General features: G+C 35.4%; 1 protein-coding gene across 1 annotated transcript in view; it reads left to right on the top strand.

Annotated features, from left to right (window-relative positions):
• Nucleotides 1-16,743, top strand: part of brca2 (BRCA2 DNA repair associated) — a 74,123-nt gene that overhangs the window by 15,688 nt on the left and 41,692 nt on the right. Inside the window, 5 exon segments of the mRNA XM_028800759.2 lie at nt 2,969-8,233; nt 9,039-9,087; nt 9,672-9,991; nt 15,329-15,519; nt 16,021-16,208. Coding sequence (XP_028656592.2) covers nt 2,969-8,233; nt 9,039-9,087; nt 9,672-9,991; nt 15,329-15,519; nt 16,021-16,208 — 6,013 coding nt within the window.

The following is a 16,743-nucleotide window of genomic DNA, read 5'->3' as shown; positions in this document are numbered from 1 at the left end:
ACCGTTTTCCATTCCTATTCTTACACGGCATCAGCTATTATATATATTTTTGTATGTTACCCTTTGTAGTTTGTAGTGATGGCAGAGACAAATGTTTAATCTCATATTTGCATAAAGATTTGAGATAAACTTTCTGATAGATTTGGTGCCTATGGAAACCAACACTGGATAATAGCAAGCAATTTTTTTTAGCTGCCTCTGATAACACAGAGCTTCTTACTTATCTAAGTATAGCTTCTGACATGACAGGGCAATGTCTGCGGCCCCACTGACTTCTGTATTGGCACTCATAGTATGTTGTATGTTTAAAAATTATGACTCCGTTATATGCAGCAACTGATAAAGTAGACCCCTTTTATAAAAACTCATTGTTTTAGTTGCACATTTATTTCTGTGTTTGCAAATTGGGTTCACTGGGGATGTAGGTTTTTACTTCAGATCACAAATGCTCACAGACAGAATTGATTGTCAGAATTTCCTGTCAGTTTTACTTTGTACTACAGTGGAGCTCACTAACAAGGCTAATACAGTATTTTGTAAATAGCATAGAGGAGGTGAAGTTCTATAGCTTACTGGCTAGTTAACAGACAAGCTAATTTACTTTATTTCCCGATGAGCAATGCCATCGTAGGAGCAGCAGCAGTCTGACCATGAGTTTGGCCAGTATGTCAAACTAATATTACAGAATCAATCTGGCCATGAAGGGAGAATTAAAGGGTCAACTATTATGTAAGATTCTGCTTAGTTCATGCAATTAGTGAGGCACACTTCTAAAAAGGTCATTATATGACCATATCACTATCACACTTAAATGTAATAATCTGGCAGAAGCAGTGTAATTAGTACTTGGAAATAATTAATTGTAGTTAAAATTCAAAATGTATCCAGAAGAATATCTAAACTGCTTTAAAGTTGAAAGGATTTGTGGCACTGAGACTATAGAATTAGAGAGAAACAAAAATGTCATCAGCGTGAAGGGAAATCTTCAGTTCTTGCTCAGTTTTGGCATCTCCATATATATCCATAGTACTAGCTATAGCCAAAAAAAAAAGGAACGAGTGGACATTTGTGCCTCTGTGCAGGGGGAAATTTGGAGAAAAGACACCACTGATATGACTAGACTAGAAACCTGTGGATGAGCGGTAAAGTGACCTGACCCAGATACTGGTCTCTTCAAAAACCAAATCTTTGAAGAGAGTGAAATAGATAATCTCACTCAATCCTATCAAATGCCTTTTTTTTGTCAATTGACGGTAGAATTTCTGGATTTGAAATCACAGGAGGGAGGCAAATAATCTATATAAATAAAAATACCAAGCTGTTTGTCTTTTTGTTTGTTTGCCAGTCACACAAAAATAGCTAAACCGATTGTCACAAAATGTTGCATGTGTGTTGCCGTTGGTCCAAATTAAAATACAGGCTATGTGGCTTTACACGAAGATAGATTGTAATTTGACTGGAGCAAAAACCAGAGCCAATATGGGGCCTACAATTCCCGTAAGGCAACTGCAGTGCTCTAGGGCTGATAGGAGGACGAAATTTTCTACTGGCCAAAGCAGGATCTCATTGGAAACAATAGGTACAGCATTTTCTTCCCAAGTGTATTAAGTAACAATTTCAGTGTCTCGCTGGATTACAGTTTTTTTGTCCAAGAGTACATCTTTTTGACTCATTGTGGATTTGTGTTTAGCCATGTTGAATTTCCAAAAGACAGTTCTTCCTTATAATTTATACCTGGGCAATGCCGGGTACTTTGACTAGTTTTAAAAAAAGAATAAATCTTAAAAAAAGGAGTACCTGTTTTTTCATAAAGATAGTCTAGTCTCATGAAGCTATTAACATCTACATTTAGGAATGATACTGGATGGTGTGAACCACCTTTTTTAGGCACAGAGAGGGACCAGGAGGAATAGAGATGCAAAACTATTAAGAGTGAAAATACCAAAAGTGATAAAGGTTGGCACAAGAAGGATATACAGTATAAAATTCCAGCAGGATTCCATCAGGACATGGAGAATTACCAGTCTGCATAAGTTTAATGGCCTCAGCAATTTCTTTTGTAGAAGGTGGTTCATGTGGTTTGAGTTTACAGAGCCTGTTTAAAGTATTCATTCCCTTTGAAGCTTTTACATTTTATTGTTCAACACCATTGGATCACAGTGGATTTAATTTCTGATTTAAATTTGGTATTTGTAATTACGTTAGATCACTGTTTTCACTTTGACATTACAAAAGATGAAACAAAAACATTGTGAAGGTTTGAGGCGCCTTGCATCAAACCCCATTTAATAATGTGTCAGCCAGGCCAAAAGAAAAATAACAAAAGAAGGATGATTGTTGACTTCTTCAGTCAAGACCTCTGGATGCAGAGATGAGGGTCCAAAAATGAATGCTGAATTTCCAGCATTGTGGAATCCTAATTCCTCGTGATGGAAGAGGTCGAAGGTTGGTAAATGTGTGTGGGTAAGAGGGAAATGTCAAATGTCAGAGACTCCATAACTACAGTATATACCAAAAAATTAAATGTGTGAGAGGCTGCACAAAGTTTGGTGGGCTTCAGTAGTTCTAGTACTATGTATGTGTGTGATAATTTGTTTAAAAAAAAAAAAAAAAAGAAAATTATTTCATTTTCACATCCTGTTGTAATTTTGTTCTTATGTATTATTATCTTTTTTACAAGGTAAAGCATAATGGAAGTCATCTTTTTTTTTTTTTTTTTTTTTAAACGCATAAGGTATTTGTCATTTTCCCACATCATTTTTGTTACTGTTGTCTGGCTAAAAAAATGAGCTATCGATTCTTTTTTAACAAAATGAATTCATCTGTTATTTCTGTATCATAATATTATGATCTTCTACAACTGTTACTGGCCAATGTGTTTTATTAGCAAATATAGTTTTTGGTTCTTCTAGATACAACATTGTGATAGAGTATTTAAATTTGCATCTTATCATTTTTTTTTTTATAGAATGCCGTGTTGACTGCTGTGGTACAAACCCAGTGATAGTACATAACAACCAAAAGCAGAATGACAGTTTTCTTGCTCCGGATACATCTTGCCAGAACATAACTGTTTCTTCTGACTTTATGGAAAAATATCCTGTCATGACAGACAAGCTTAAAGACAGCAAAGAGTTACCCCCTTATGCCAGTGAACAGTCTGCTACAAATCACACCACAGATATTGTCCCTTCTATAGATGTCTGTGTTCTACCTCACAAAAAAACAATGTCTAGAACTGCACAGTTTTGCAAGGCCAAACTTTCAAGAAGTGAATCTGAAGAATATTTGGAAGGAAGATTGAGCTCTGATTCTGATCATAAAAGTAAAAAGAAAAGAAAGAATAGTGAAGAGGGGTATTGTTCATCAAGTGAAGAATCTTACTTGAAAAAAGTAATCCCTGATGATAAATTATCAAATCATACATACAAAGAGTCCTCTGAATGCTTGGCTACAGCTCCTAGTAAGATCCCGTCATTTACTGACAGTCTGCATGACACAGGATTTAAAACAGCTTCAAACAACACAATTAAAGTTTATTCAGCTAGCTTTGATAAAGCCCAATCCATGTTTGAAGAAACAGAGGATCTGTACCTTAAAGATCAACATTTACAGAAAAGTAGTTTGTGTTTGAAGAGATGCAGTGAAAAGGAATTTTCAAAAAGCTTTTCTGAAGCTGATAAAATGTGGTGCTCTTCTAAACTGCCATCATCTAACAATGTATTTTTAACCCCAAGCCAGAAGGCTGAAGTATATGAACTGTGTTCCTTTTTGGAAGAAGCTGGTACTCAATTTGAACTAACACAGACTGAAAAAACTAAAAGTAAAAGCAATAATTGTAATAGTCTACATTCAACTGGAGACCAAGAAACTATACCTTCTACTCCTAATGTTTCTGATATTTTAAATGGTATTAACTTTGATGATAGCTTCAATGCAGAGAATAATACCAGTTTAAATGCAAAACCAGCTATGGACTTAATGATGACAATTGACTCTCATGAGGAATCTTGTGAAAAAGTCTGTACCAGTATCCAATCAGCCAAAACTGTTAACAGCTTATATTTGGGGAAAAAAGGAAATGATCTTTCTTTTTCTGCTCAAGGAAAAGAGCCTAATGGTGGCTCTGATGTTGAGAAAGGAGTAAATACTTCTACCCAGGATAGTGTAGGTGCTGTTACACATCTTGAAGGCATTGATTTTCACAAAAGGCTATTAAAAGAGGGTGAAATGAATACAGAAACTGAAAATGAAAGACACATAATAAAACAACAGCTCATGTGTCCTTCTCCTGCAGAAAATGGAGATATTGCTTCTTATACAATGGTGCGTGAGTCTTCTAACTACACTGAAAGCAGGGAAATGAAAGAAAACAATGTAATTAAGGGGTTTTATACTGCAAGTGGTAAGAAATTAAACATTTCTAAAAATGCCATGGAATCTGCTACTTCCATTTTTGAAGACTTGTGTCCTGAAAAGAACTGGACTTGTAGCTATTTAAGTAAAAGTCTGAATACTTCTGATACATCTGAGTCTCAGCCTGCTAAGCATTTTTCAGTGCCCAGGAAAGTGGTCAATAAGTCTTTCAAAGAAGTGAGCCAGACAAATAAAAATGAATGTAAGCCATCATATTTTCCTGGAGTAACTGTTTGCATTCAAAATGAAACACAGTTGAATCCTAATTTGGCTTTTAGTAGTAATAAAGATCATTCTGAAAACAAGGACCAAAGTTCCTCAGTTGGCTTTATGTCTGCCAATAAGTCTTTTAAGAATAGCAACAATAAATTCATGTCAGTTCAAGGTTTATGTGGCCTTGAGAGTTTCCAGACTGCAAGTGGAAATGTGATTACTTATGGTCAGGAATCATTGGCGAAAGGTCTGACGCTGTTTTCTGAAGAGGATGATTTCAGCCCATATGATGATAAAAAATGTTCTGATAAATGTGATTTTCAGTTTGAGAATGAACACAATAGTGCTGACACAGGAATACATGTTAGCAAAGGTGATTTCGGCAATCTAATGGATGTTTCATCTTCTTGTTTAGTAAGCCATTGTCACAAGAGAAAAACTGATTCAAATTTGCCCAAATTAAATGATGATGCTTCAAAAAGGGCTAAAGAAATGTTTAAGGATAGTGGAAATCTAAATGATGAACTTCTTACAGATGTCTGTTTAATTGTGGCTGATGGAGTAAAACACCACTGCACTAAACCAAGGTTAAACGATTCCCTGAGCTCCGAAGTAGGTGAATTGGGCAATGTCCAATGTCCAGTATCTAAACGAAATTTTGATATTACACAGGTGAATTTATTAAATACTTCTAACAATGGAAGGGATGGTCCAAATGTTTCCTTACCAATTGACATGGTCATATTTTCATCAGAAAACAGGAAATCACTTCAGCATATGAATTCAAAATATGGTACCTGTGATATGACTTTGTCATGCGGTTTATTATGTAATAAATCATTAATACAGGATGACTTACCTATGCAGCATGATAGCTTTGTTAGTGATAATTCAGATTCTGATGGAAATAAAGTTGGTGTGTCTTGTGTGGGGCTTGGAACAGAGCACAATGTTAGTTATCAGAAACCTTATATGTTAGATGAAAATTACACTTACGAAGACTCCACTAAAAGAGCTAATAACATTGTAACTGATACAACAGCACATTGCGAAAACTTTCAAACAACAGCGTTTTGCAAAAATGGAAACCAGAATCTAACTAGTGAACAAGTCCTGAAAAAGAAAGGTACATTTTCTAATATCGACAAAACATTGGCCCCTTCTGTTTCTGCAGTCAGCACAACTTCTAGATTTCTGCTGGATTCTGACAGTGAGAAGAAAGTGTGTTTTTCCAAAACAGTATTTTGTGAAGAAGAGGCTTTATTAAGAGGTCCTGATGAAGCTAACAGAATCAAAAAAGATATTAGATGTGATGCTGAGAATATGAAACAGTCAGGCATGCCTCATTCCAAGTGTGCCAGAAATGTTGCTGGATTCAGTACAGCTAATGGGAAAACAATTTTCTTTTCTGAAGAAGCATTTTGTAAGGCTAAAGCTTTACTAAATGATTGTGAAGATAGAAATAGTCAAATATGTGCAACTGAAGTTATGAAAGCACCTCACCTGCCTCTTGAAAACTGTGCTAAAAATGTTGTTGGATTCAGTACAACTAGCAGAAAGAATATTTTCATTTCTGAAAAATCATTTAGTGATGCTAAAACTTTACTAAAAAACTGTGAAAATAAAAAACTGGAAGAAAGTAAAAGTTTTGATATGGTGAAAATGAAAGTGCCTTGCCCACCTGTTGTAAACTACAAACCTGAAAGTGCAGCTGGATTCAATACAGCTAGTGGAAAGAGAATTACAATTACTGAAAAAGCACTTGAAGACACTAAGGCTTTATTTAATAATTGTGATGAAGAAACAAATGACAGAATGATAAGTTCTGGTTCTGAAAGTACAGAATCACCTGGTTTGCTCTTTAAAAACTGTGTACCTAGCAGTGCGTCTGGATTCACAACAGCTAGTGGGAAAAGAGTTCAGTTTTCTGAAAAGGCATTTTCAGAAGCTACAGCTTTATTAAAGGATTGTGTTGATACAACAAGTGAAAAAAGTGCCAGTTCTGATTCTGAAAGCTTACATCATCTTGTAAACCATTATACTAAAAATATCCAACGACTTAATGTAGCTAGAGGAAAGATGCTTTCTGAAAAAGCATCTGATGATACTAAGACTTTATTAAATTATTCTAAAGATGAAACAAATGAAAAAAAATCTATTTCTGATTTTGAAAATACCAAAGTGCCAGACCTGTATCCTCCAAGCTGTAATTCTAGAAATTTTGCCCGAGTTGGTCCGTCTACAAATAAAAGGACTTTATTTTCTGAAAAAGCATTACATCATTCCAAGAAGTCATTAAAAGATGGTGAAGATGAAAGAAAAAAGAATATTTCAAAAAGTGGTAATGGTCTTATAAAATCTAAATTGCTTTTTGCAGACTGTACTAAAAATAACACTGGATTCCCTACAGTTAGTGGAAATAAGTTTGTAATTTCTGAAAGTGCACTTCATGATTCTAAAGCTTTGTTAAATGAATATGTAAATGAAGTAACAGAAGAACATACAAATTCTGATATGGTTCATCAGCAAGCACCTATCCTGCCTCATGTAAACTGCATTACAGAAAGTGGAAAGAAAGTTTTGATTACTGAAAAGGCATTACATGATGCTGAGGTGTTTTTTAAAGACTGTGACAGTGAAAGAAACGAAAAAATGATTGGTTCTGGTGCTGAATTTTCTAAAGTACCTGGCTTTTCTCATGTAAACTCCGGATTCAGAACAGCTAGTGGGAAAAATGTTCTGTTTTCTGAGAAAGCATTGTGTGATGCTAAAGTTTTATTAAGCAGTTGTGAAAATGACATCAATACAATTATCAGTACTGATGCTAAAAATATGAAAGTACCTGACCTTTCTATTTTGGACTACAGCAACAAAAATGTCACTGAATTCAGCATAGCTAGGGAAAATAACGTTTTCTCTTCCAAAAAAGCATTTTGTGATGCTAAGACTTCATTCGATAATAACTGTGGAAAGGAAACATATGAAAAAAATGCTACAATTAATGATGAACAAATGAAAGATTTTGGTCCACCTCTTCTTGGATTCAGTACAGCTAGCGGAAAAACTGTTTTATTTTCCGAGAAAGCATATGAGGAAGCTAAGGAAATACTTAGGGAAGCAAGTGATTATGTACCTGCCTTACTTAAAGCTAGAACTCGATCTCTGCATCCAGAACAAATGAATAATATTGTTGGTATTAACCAAGAAATTAAAGCTGACAGCTTTGACTGCAATGAATCTTATAGTCGTTTCTGCACACCAGCATTACAGGGACGAGCAAATAATGAAAAAAACAATTCTACAGATATGACAATGACTGGGACACATTTTGAACATGAACTGAAAAGTGTACCCTCACAGCCTAGTATGACTAATGATAAGACGCTAAATTTGCATGTGGACTCTTTTGGTGAATGCACAGAAACACAGCAGCGTTTTATAGAGCAGGAAGCTTTAGAGTGCACTAAAGCATTAATAAATGATGAAAATGTGGAAAGTCTTTTGAATCAAAACCGGAATCCACCTGAAAATAGGAAAGAAAGTTTCTGCACAGGCAGAATGAGGTACAGAAATGAAAATAGTGACAGAGAATGTGGCATAAAAGGTAAGACATCTGAGTGAGCCTTTTAAAATGAAATTAATTTAGCATGTTTTTAGTATAATAAACTGTGTTCTCTCTACTTAGAATATATTTCTTCTGTATTTAATGTTAAATCTAACATTTTTAAACAAATTTGACCCAGCATTAGAAACAATCCTCAAATCATGAATAACAGAATATAAATTAGTTTATCATGATTATATATATATATATATATATATATATATATATATATATATATATATATAAAATCATATATATGTATATATAATCATATATATGTATATGTATTTTTTTTCTCCATATGATTTAACTAAGCCCCCGCCCCCCCCCCCCCCAAGTAAGTAATCACATGAAGCAGATACATAACGTCATTCATATACTAGAAATGGTACCCATCTAACACAAGTTGAAATCTAAGTAATCAACATTGTAGACCTCAGTGTTAATGTTTGCAGTGCACCATGCCTTGCATATGTCTCTGCTATTTGCCATTTGGCGTGGGATTCATAAAAGTGCCATGGGATTCATAAAAGTAGTGTTAATGATTGTGATGCATCATGTACTGGAATAACAAATTCAACACATTTTGTTACTAAAAATGTTTGTGTTGAGCCATCAATTGGACTATCAGACACACAGACACTTGTCCCTTTATTAAGGTGTGTGTGTGTGTGTGTGTATATATATATATATATATATATATATATATATATATATATATATATATATATATATATATATATATATATATAAAATTTATTTTGCCTCTGTTCATTGTTAAAACTTTATTTTTTATTTCTAATAGATGAGGGAAGCAAATCTATACATGATGGTGTTTTCATACCTTTGTTCAGGTAACATTTATTTTTTAAATAAAATATTTGTCATTTGAAGTAAAATGTTAAATTTTTATAATAACTGACATTTGTCTATATTTAGAAAGTTATTTTTTTTGGTAGTAAGATTACTATGTTATCTTACATGCAGTATTGGCTCTAAAAAGACAATAGCTTTGTTACACTAATAATGTTTAAAGTTTGTTAGTTTCTCAGTGCATTAACAGTCATTTAGAATTACGTTTGTGAAACTAGTTTACATTCTTCTTAAATAAAAAGCATTTATCTCAAAATAGAGTAGTTTCAAAAGTATAGTACAGAACCTGATGATGTTTTTAAAAAAAATCTTCATTTTTGAGTCTAAATTGGTTGTGTGTTTCAACGGATTGACTGGCAACATATACAAGGTAAATCTCACAATGGTACCCAAAACTGCCAGGAGAGGTTGTGGCTACCTGTCTTCATCTACTAGATAAGCTTATTCTAAAAGTAGATATATGAATCCTTTTGAATGTGTATATTGGATCAAGTTTTTTGTAATTACAGTTAATGTACTTGGTGTTTTGTTTTGAAATTAACACAAACATTAATTTTATATGCAGATGTAAAAAACCTTACAGTGGAACTGTTTCAGATGCCTCGCAGCAGAAATTATCAACTGAAAAAACAAATTCAACAAATAATGAATCTTCAGGGTATATACTACCTTTGTGTAAACCATCTCGTTATGATTCATACAAAAATAACAAAGTTCAGAGTAGTAGTGCAGTGCCTGAGACTTTTACCTCTGTGGACAAAGTAAAAGAAACTCCTTGTAAAGATGACAATGTGGAAGAATCTGCACAAATGGAAAAAAGCAGATGTCTTGAAAGTACTGATATAAGTAATAAATATCAAGTGAGTGCTACACATCTAAATATAGGTGAGTAAAACAATTAATTGATTATTGTACACTATGGTGTTCTGATGTATTTAATAATTATTAGCTGTACAATAATGGTATACAGAAAAGGAAAAATATATACTTGGAGAATTATACTGAAGCAATCCATTACCATAACTCTTTCCAGTCAAGGAGTAAACCTAGAAATAAACCTACAAAATGTTTGTTCTCAGCTTTTTAATGTATAATTATTTAATCACAAGATGAATTGCAAGCACATGCAGATTTGCAAATATTCAATTTCAACAGAAAAGAGAAAATTTTTGTTTTATCATTTCATTTAATTTTTATGGATGTTTTCTCTTTTGCTTAATTTATCCTGTCTTTTGTGGTTGAAGTTTTCCTGTATTTTGCACAGTATAACATCATTCTGTTGAATTTTATAAAAAATATTAATTTAGAGGTAAATGAGCTTAATATGTAACTTCGTTAAGTTTTTTAACATGTGGTTAATGTGCTTATAGAGATGCACGATATATCGGGAACTGTATTGTTATCGGCCAATGTTCATTAAAAATGACGACATCGAAATCGGTCAGATGTGTACATTTTAACTGATAAGCCTGAATTATATCGGTTGCCTGTGTCAACACTGTCAGTTCACTAAATAATTAAATGTTGTTTTCATTGTTCAGCGAGGCAGACATTAAGCTGCAGAAAAACATATGTGCAAACACAGCCCCTCGTGCTCACACAAAAAAAAAAAAAAAAAACGCCACAGGGTTTCATAGTTTTGCAGACAGGAACATTTGGCGCATTGTTTATTCATTGGGTAGATATCGTTAGTAAAGCAGTATGTCAGCCGTGTGGTTATATTTTTCTGTCAATAAGGAAGGTAACAGAGTTGCTATCTGCTCTACCTGCAAAAATGAGATAATGCGGAATTTCTAGCAGCTAATGCTACCAAAACGAAAGTTAAATCGGATGCTACTGGGCTTACTAGCGGTAGCCTCATACAGCAAACCCTTTAAAGTGTAAAGACGTTTCATCAAGACAGCGCCAGAGCTAAAGGCATAACTACTAAAATAATGGAAATGATCGCACTCAATGACCAGCCTTTTTCCCTAGTTGAGGACGAGGGATTTCGTTGGTTACTACTAGGGAATCCATTCCCGGATGGGTTTATCCATTCCCGGGAATTCAGGAATCCCGCATTTCATTCCCAGGAATCCCAGGTATGACACAGTGCACAGGCATCTCACATGTGAACAGTTTTAGAATGACCGACACTTATTTTTAATAAAACTACTTCAATATATTGACACAAATAAAAGACTAACCTTATCTACAAGCAGTTCATGCTGTCATATAAGTACATGTGTCTTTAGTTGTGGTAATAAGAGCGTAGAAAACATAACGTCCTCACAGGTGGTACTGTGGTAGTTCTGCTGCTTTGCAGTAAGGAGACTTTGGAAGATTGTTGGTTTGCTTCCCGGTTCCTCCCTGCGTGGATAGCGCTTTGAGTACTGAGAAAAGCGCTATATAAATGTAATGAATTATTATTATCAACGTGCCCAGCGTGTGGTCGTCCATGCGAGAGCTCACCTTCGTGCAGAAGTACGCCAGCCGCTGAGAAAGCATGCTCTGCCTCCACTGAAGTAGGCGGCACAATCATCAGATACTGATACACTTGTTCTAAACAATGCCCGCGCTTGCCATTGCGCTGAAACACCGTCATTTCAGCTTTTACTGATGCATCCAGTTTCTTGTCATCATTCTGTGATGGCAAGTTTCTTGGCACAGATAATGCGGATACAACAGATTGACGCATTGCAATTTCAAGTTGCTGTTCAAAGCTGTTGTCTGATGAAGTGCAAGCTGCAGCAATGGTGCCACTTTAATTATTTTCAGCTGTAACTCTGTTATTTCTTGATCAATTTTTACACTTTTACACGCTATATATGCGAGCTTGGCCGTTCACGTTTCCCCAGGAATTACAGCAGTTTCATTCCCGGGAATGAAAAATGTCCGGGAATCCCGGGCTCCCGATTACCGGGAATGGATTCCCTAGTTACTACATCATTTAGAACCTCGGTACATTCTTCCAAGCCGGCGATACTTTGCAGATGTCTCACTGCCTGCATTATATGATGTGATTGCTACTCATATCCATGAGCTTTTAAGAAACAATGCCACTAGCATTAGCTTCACTACAGATGTGTAGAGCTCAGAGGTCAGCCCATGAGCATGTTGAGTCTAACGGCACAGTAGATTGACGACAATTTTGAGTCAAAAAGAGTGGTGTTGCATGCTACAGAATTCTCTGGTTCTCATTCTGCAACTTTTATCGCAGTGATTCCATGTTAGCGAAGTGGAAAATTTCAAAAAGTAATGTGCACATTGTGCTTCATGACAACACTCGCAATATGGCAAAAGCTATGGAAGAAAGCGGCATTACAATACAATACAATACAATACAGTTTATTTTTGTATAGCCCAAAATCACACAGGAAGTGCCGCAATGGGCTTTAACAGGCCCTGCCTCTTGACAGCCCCCCAGCCATGACTCTCTAAGAAGACAAGGAAAAACTCCCAAAAAAACCTTGTAGGGAAAAAATGGAAGAAACCTTGGGAAAGGCAGTTCAAAGAGAGACCCCTTTCCAGGTAGGTTGGGCGTGCAGTGGGTGTCAAAAGAAGGGGGTCAATACAATACAATACAGTACACAGAACAGAACAATTCCTCATTAAAAGTTTAAGCTGCATGGCTCACACTTTGCAGCTTGCTGTAAATGAAGGCTTATTGAGCCAGAGATGCGTCTCCGACTGTGTTGCCATTGGGAGGTGAATAGTTACTCATTTTAAGCACTCACAGCTTGCTATTTTGTGGCTGAGAGAAATACAAACAGACCTTGGTACTTCAACAAGAATGCTTCAGCAGGACGTCCCTACTCGTTGGAACAGCACGTATTATATGCTGAAAAGTCTTGTGGATCAGAAGCGCACTCTTGCTGCGTATGGTGCTGAATACGAGCTTCCTGCCTTTCTCACGGTGCATCAGTGGAGACTTGTGGAAAACGCGATTACTCTACTTGAGCCATTTGAGCAACTTACTAAAGACATAAGCGTGCATTCATCTACAATTGCGGACGTGATTCTGTCTGTTGTAGCGCTTACACGTCTGCTTAAAAAGTGTGTCAAGACAGATTTCGTAGTTCAGACGGCGACAAACCACACTGTTGGAGGCTGTCACAAAACGCTTCGGTAGTGTATTCTCAGAGCCACTATATTATCTATCAACTGATTTTTTTGACCAAGATACCAAAAACAAGCGCAAGAAGCACTTAGAAACAACTGGTCGAGATGTCAGCTGGTGAAGGAGATGGTGAAAGCAACAGCAAACCACAAGAGAAAAAGATTTGCACTCAGAGATTTTGCTGCTTCATTGCTGGAGATGTATGCAGAAATTCTTGAAGAAAATTCATATGTGGCGGCAAAACCACATTCAACTGCTGCCGAGGTAAAATAACAGGATAATAAAATTAACAATAATCATACTAATTGGGTTGACCAGATTTCCCAAATGGGGGGAAAAAAAACAGTTACGGGTTTAATTTCTTTTAAACACAAACCATACACTGCAGCTTCCAAATATCCAATCAGTATCATCCTGCATTTACCGGAAACTCAGTTAGCACTGTGAGGCAGCTTGCTGGGACCGTGTAAAACTTAAGAGTGCGGAGAAGAAAAGGAACACGTTAACGGCATCACCTCGCTTTTTTCGTCAGGTTTTTACAATTTATGTTTGCCAGATTGCCTACAAAACTGTCATTGCAGCAGTGCAGTTTGTGGGTTTTTCCATTGTGAATAGTCGAGTCACTGTGGAAAATTAGTGGAGGAATTTAATTTAGTGGGCACTTAGCAAAAAGCAGGAACATGTTCGCCTGCATGGTAGAATGCAGCTTCATGCTTTGTACCTTGTGAAAGATGCGTCTCCTGTGTCTAAACTGCAAAAGATTTTAAGACAAGATTTATTCCAGTTTTAATGTAAGCATTACTTTAAGAGAAAACCACCCTGAAATGTACAGCAGTCTCTCAACATTTCAAGGCACACCTGCGTTACAAAGTGTTTCATTTTGGAACAGCTTGTGCTGTATCTCTTAAAAATGCATCCACATCACACTTTATACAAAATGCCCTTTATATGACCCAAATCATTATACATCAAGCTTTCAACGTCACAAGTTTTTATTAATGGCGGTGGTTGGTACAGGTGGTTGTCCTGTTTTTCTTTACCACAAATCTGGTCAACCTAATAATTATTTATTTTTTTATTATAATATAGGTAAACATTTGTAAACTTTTTTTTTCAGCTGAATAACTATCTCAGCAATCCCCCTATCCCCAGAAATAACTGTGCCCCTCCAGTATTGGAAAAGCAATGCAGCCCGTTTCCCAACCTTGGCCAAGGCAGCGATCAAGAACCTATCGGCACTGTACCAGTGTAGACAGTGAACGCCTTTTTTCAGCTGTGTCAAATATAGTAAATGACAAACAGGCTTGCAGATGAAAAGGAATAAATGCTTCTTCTTGTTAAGAAAAAACCTACCATTTGTTCTTTTAAAGAAGCCAACTTAAGCCCAGGGTTACTGGCCTCATTGTACCCTTTATTTTAGTTTTACTTAAAGTAATATATGTCTGATGATAGCACAAAGAATACACTTTCATTTTTTTGTTAATATACCCGATGCCATGTTATGTAATAGCATGGTGTCTTGATGTGCTTAAGTTACTCAGAATGTGTATGTTAAGCAGATTTTTGTACATGACCTGGAGTATTTTTTCTATAGAAATGAGCCATACCTTGCTCTTTTTCCCCCGCATAAAGTACTGGCTGCTTATATAGCAAAGAAGAGCATAAAATTCAGCAAGTTAATAAAAAGTTAATCTCTATTTCACATGCTACTGTTGTTTCTTTGATACTGCACAATATATTTTCAGCATACCTAAAACATTCATACCTGAATAAGAAAAAATATATCTGTCATCGGTTATCGGTATTGGCAAAGATGGACAAAAACATATTGGTTATCGGTATCTCCCAGAATTTCCATATCGGTGCATCACTAGCTTATAGTCTACTATTAAATAATATAAATACAGTCATTATTTGAATAAAGGTTGTTGAAAATGCATAATTTTTAATATAACACAAATCCTTGTTTGTTTTTTTTTTGTTTTATTTTTGAAAAAATGAAAGGAAAATTTTTGTAATATTCTGGAAGTTGACTTATTATCCAAACCCTGAAATTCTGAATGAAGACTTAAAATGTATACTTGTTTCACTGATCATTTTTTTATGCTTTTTTGAATTCACAGATTGGGAAGAAAACCTTGCTAATCTTTCTTGTGCAAGGGATATGCAAGATATGAGGATAAGGAAGAAAAAACGTCAGAATGTTAAACCACAGCCAGGGCACCTTTTCCTTTCTAAAACATCGCTGACTTCTAAGATTTCCTTCCTTTCATTTGTGAATAATCAGTTGCCCCGGTTTTACTCCCCTCAACAGGTTGTTATTTTAAAATGATGCTTGTTAGCTATATTCACCAATTAAAACTTATCAGAGTAAAGGCAGGAATGTGTTTGGTTTGAGGTGGTTTTAGTGCAGCCAAGCATAATTGAGTACAGTTTATTATGCTTACTGTTTTTATATAAGGAAACTACTTATTAGATGCTACAGTACTTCCTTTTGTCAAGTAGAATTCTTGCATAATTAAGATGCTTAATCTTAATTTATTTCAACACATTGAAACAAACTATTTATGGTAAGAGGGACGCTTCTGTTAATTTGATTAAATACTGTATTATAGATCTTACAAAGTTGTATATGAAGGTATTTATACCAAGTAAAACATCTTGGCTGGTGCCAGTTAATATGTGGATGTGTGCAGCTGCTGTTTCATGAAACAGAAGTGATAGCAAACACATTTAGCTGAAATGTTTTGAGGATAAGAAAATAACAGTCTGGTTTTTATCATTTGATGTTATTATTTTACTTTTTTTTTTATAGCTCTATACATTTGGAGTTAGAAGGCCTACGATACATGCATACTACAAATATGCTGCATCATTTAGATTTAAGTTTACGGACTACTTTAGCAAAGATGCAGTACTGACTTCTCATGGGGCACAGCTGGCTGATGGTGGATGGTTAATTTCTGATGACAGTGGAACTGCAGGAAAGGAAGAATTTTACAGGTAAAAAAAATATTTTCCTATTTATACACAGTATTTTTATTGTAGCTGGTTGGAAGACAAAGTCAGATGGAAAATAAACCATATTTTATCTGCTTGACTAACATATGGGACCCTCTAAGTCAGTGGTCCCCAACCTTTTTGACAGCAAGGACCACTGTATTAGATGCAAATTTTTTCCATGGACCGGTTGGGGGGGGGGTCAGTTTTATACACAATTTACATAACGTTTCTATTATTATTAAGTTATTAAGCAGTTCGCATACGTTTGCAACCCAAGATTTTTCTTCTTTTTTTGCATATAACAAAGACATATGCTTTGCATTTGCCATTCCAACAGATTGCACATCACAAACATTAACACTGCTATCTTTTTTTCGTGTCTGCCATTTCTATAGGAGGGTGACAATGAGTTAAATTCCAATGGATGTTTTTCAAATGTTGACAAGCAATAAGCAAAAGGTATCACTGAAAACCACAGACAGCAAAAACAGCAAAAAAAAAAAAAAAAACAGTACGAAGAAAGAGATTTTTTTTT

This window comes from Erpetoichthys calabaricus, chromosome 4 (genome assembly GCF_900747795.2).
Source record: "Erpetoichthys calabaricus chromosome 4, fErpCal1.3, whole genome shotgun sequence".
Classification (NCBI taxonomy): Eukaryota; Metazoa; Chordata; class Cladistia; order Polypteriformes; family Polypteridae; genus Erpetoichthys; species Erpetoichthys calabaricus.
Note: the sequence above shows the minus strand (reverse complement) of the source record. Positions and strands in the feature narration are given on the sequence as shown.